At 55.4% G+C, this 3,227-nt stretch overlaps 1 protein-coding gene across 1 annotated transcript; it reads right to left on the minus strand.

The window, feature by feature from the left end:
* Positions 1 to 1,506: 1,506 nt before the first annotated feature.
* Positions 1,507 to 1,914, minus strand: LOC136492217 (uncharacterized). Its single transcript, XM_066488310.1, has one exon. It carries the CDS (start codon positions 1,912 to 1,914, stop codon positions 1,507 to 1,509), a length of 408 nt encoding a protein of 135 aa, XP_066344407.1.
* Between the last annotated feature and the right edge of the window lie 1,313 nt (positions 1,915 to 3,227).

Raw genomic sequence — 3,227 nt, forward strand, 5'->3', positions numbered from 1 at the left:
CATGGCTCAGGTTGTAAAGGCTAGGAGTGTGGGTGAAAAAGTTCCGATCATGCTGGTGAGCAAGGAGGTCATAGCCGCTGGGGCGTGGGTTTCCCGCATTCCTACCAGTTGTACTCAGAAATTGTTCTTGAAATCCTAGCCCTTAGGACTTGTTACGGGAAGAGTGGAAAACTTAGAGAATGTTTGCAAAGGTAACACATGAAGTGTTTGTAAGATAAACGTACTTGTATCAGCCCCCGAGTGAGGTCCGACCCCTCACAATTTGCAGGGGTCGGATGTCACTAAAGACCGAGGATTTGTAAAGACAAAAACTAATAAGAAAAAGTATGTGTTTATTTAAGGGTAAAAACGACGTAGCTGCTCAATGTTCCAGGCATTGGTGAAGACCTCGCCGTTGATAGTTTTTAACTTGTAGGTGCCTGGGCGAAGTACTTTCGTGACGACGTATGGCCCCTCTCGGGGTGGGGAGAGCTTGTGGCGGTCCTTGTTGCTCTGCACGAGGTGGAGGACAAGGTCCCCGACGTTGAAGGCTCAGTCCCGCGGCCAACGACTGTGGTACCATCGCAACGCCTACTGGTACTTGGCCAAACGGAGGAGGGTGATGTCGCGGGCTTCGTCTAGTTGGTCCATGGCATCTTGGTGGGATGCCTTGGCTCCCGGTTCATCGTATGCTCTGATTCTTAGCGCTCCATAGTCGAGGTCCGTTGGGAGAACGGCCTCGAAACCATAGACCATGAAGAAAGGTGTGTAGCCGGTGGCCCGGCTGGGAGTTGTCCTTAGGCTCCAGAGCACCACCGGGAGCTTAGCGACCTAGCGCGCGCCAAACTTGTTCAACCTGTTGAAGATCCTAGGCTTAAGGCCCTATAGGAGCATGCCATTTGCGCGCTTGACCTATCCGTTCGTCCGAGGGTGCGCGATGGCCGCCCAATCAATCCAGATGTGTTGTTCATCGTAGAATCGAATAAATTTCCTACCAGTGAACTGCATGCCATTGTCTGTGATGATGGAGTTTGGTACTCCAAAGCGATGGATGATGTCGAGGAAGAACAACACAACTTGCTCGGATTTGATCGTGGAGATCGGTCGAGCTTCGATCCATTTCGTAAACTTGTCTATGGTGACAAGCAGGTGGGTGAAGCCCCTGGGTGCCTTTTTGATTGGCCCAACTAGGTCGAGCCCCTAGACCGTGAAGGGCCATGCAATAGGGATCGTCTAGAGTGCCTGGGTCGGAAGGTGAGTCTACCGAACGTAGTACTAACACCCTTCGCAGGTGCGTACGATTCGCTCGGCATTGGCTACTGCAGTGGGCCAGTAGAAGTCCTGTCAGAATGCGTTTCCAACCAAGGTCCTCGGCGTGGCATGGTGACCGCAGACCCCACCATGGATGTCGCTCAGCAAAAGTCTTCCCTGTTTGCCGGGGATGCAGAGCTATAGGATCCTAGTGTGGCTCCATCTGTAGAGTTCGCCCTCTAAAAGAACGAAAGACTTGGCACGACGTGCGAGCCATCAAGCTTCCGTCTTGTCTGTCGGCAGTGTGTCACGGAGGAGGTAGTTGAAGTAGGGCATTATCCAGTCGTCCAGAGGGTCAGGCTCTCCAGCTGGATCCTCTTCAAGCTCCATGACCTTGGGGTCAGATGGAGCAGTCGACGGTTCAGCCCTCGGGGCCAGATCAGATGGGCCATCTTTGGCCCGTTTCGACCCTTCGTAGCGCACCGAGGGTTTGTGTTGATCGCTGGCGAAGACGCCCATTGGCACTGGTTCTCGACTAGACGTCGCCTTTGCGAGTGCGTCGGCTGCCTCATTGAGGCGCCTCGAGACGTGATTAAGTTCGAGGCCGTCAAACTTGTCCTCCGGCCGTCGGACTTCTTGGCAGTACACAATCATCTTGGCGTCGTGGCAGCTGGACTCCTTCATGACTTGGTTAACGACCAGCTAAGAATCACCCTAAATGTCGAGGCGTCGGATGCCCAGCTCGATGGCGATGCGTAGGCCATTGACGAGTGCCTCGTATTCGGCCACATTATTTGATGAGGGAAAATGGAGCTGAACCATGTACCTCATGCGGACCCCGAGGGGTGATACGGAGACCAGCCCCACGCCGGCGCCCTTCTTCATCAGCGACCCATCGAAGTACATCGTCCATCACTCTTGATCGATGACCGCAGGTGGTATCTGGACCTCGGTCCATTCCGCGATGAAGTCAGCCGGCACCTGGGACTTGATCACCGTTCGAGGGGCATACGCGATGCCTTGATCCATCAGCTCGAGTGCCCACTTTGTGGTTCTTCCCGTGGCGTCCTGGCTATGGACGACCTCGCCGAGGGGGAATGATGTTACAATAGTCACAGGGTGTGACTCGAAGTAATGGCATAGCTTCCTCTTGGTGATGAGCACGGCGTATAGTAGTTTCTGGATTTGGGAGTAGCGGGTTTTGGAGTTGGATAGTACCTCGCTGATGAAGTACACCGGGCGCTGCACCTTGAGGGCATGCCCCTCTTCTTCCCGCTCTACCACCAGGGCGGCGCTGACCACTTGAGTGGTGGCCGCTATGTACAACAGGAGGGATTCTCCGTCGCTTGGAGGAACTAGGACCGGGGGTTTTGTTAGAAGTAGCTTGACCATGTCAAGCGCCTCCTAGGCCTCGGCTGTCCACTCAAAGCGGTCGGCTTTTTTCAGGAGTCGATAAAGAGGGAGTCCTTGTTCACCGAGGCGCGAGAGGGCTGATGACGGTGCCTACAACACTGTGGGACAAAAGTCGGCGCCTACAACACTATTTGAGCATTGTTAGGTCGGAAAGGGCATAAAGCATCCGTCCCATCGTATCCTGACGGCACCTTTCCGCAGGCGTGCAGGGCAATGGTCCTCGGTATGGCGGTTGACTCGAATGTCTCGTCGTACCCTGTGCTTGTCAGCATGAAGGAGCAGGGTGCAGTCATTGGGTAAGGCAGAGCCAGCCCTCAGTCGTCGGGCGAGGCAGAGCTGGCCCTTGGACGTTGGGCGAGGCAGAGCTAGCCCTCAGCCATCAGGCGAGGCAGAGCTTGTCCTTGGATGTCGGGTGAGGCGGAGTCAGCCCTCGAGGGTCGGACGAGGCGGAGCCAGCCCTCGGGGGTCGGGCGAGGCGGAGCTAGCCCTTGGGGGTCGGGCGAGGCGGAACCAATCTTCCGTCGTTCGGGCAAGAAGCGTAGTAGCGTCCTTGTCTGACCAGAAGCGTCAACATTCGATGTTTA

Source organism: Miscanthus floridulus, chromosome 11 (assembly GCF_019320115.1).
Source record: "Miscanthus floridulus cultivar M001 chromosome 11, ASM1932011v1, whole genome shotgun sequence".
Lineage (NCBI taxonomy): Eukaryota > Viridiplantae > Streptophyta > Magnoliopsida > Poales > Poaceae > Miscanthus > Miscanthus floridulus.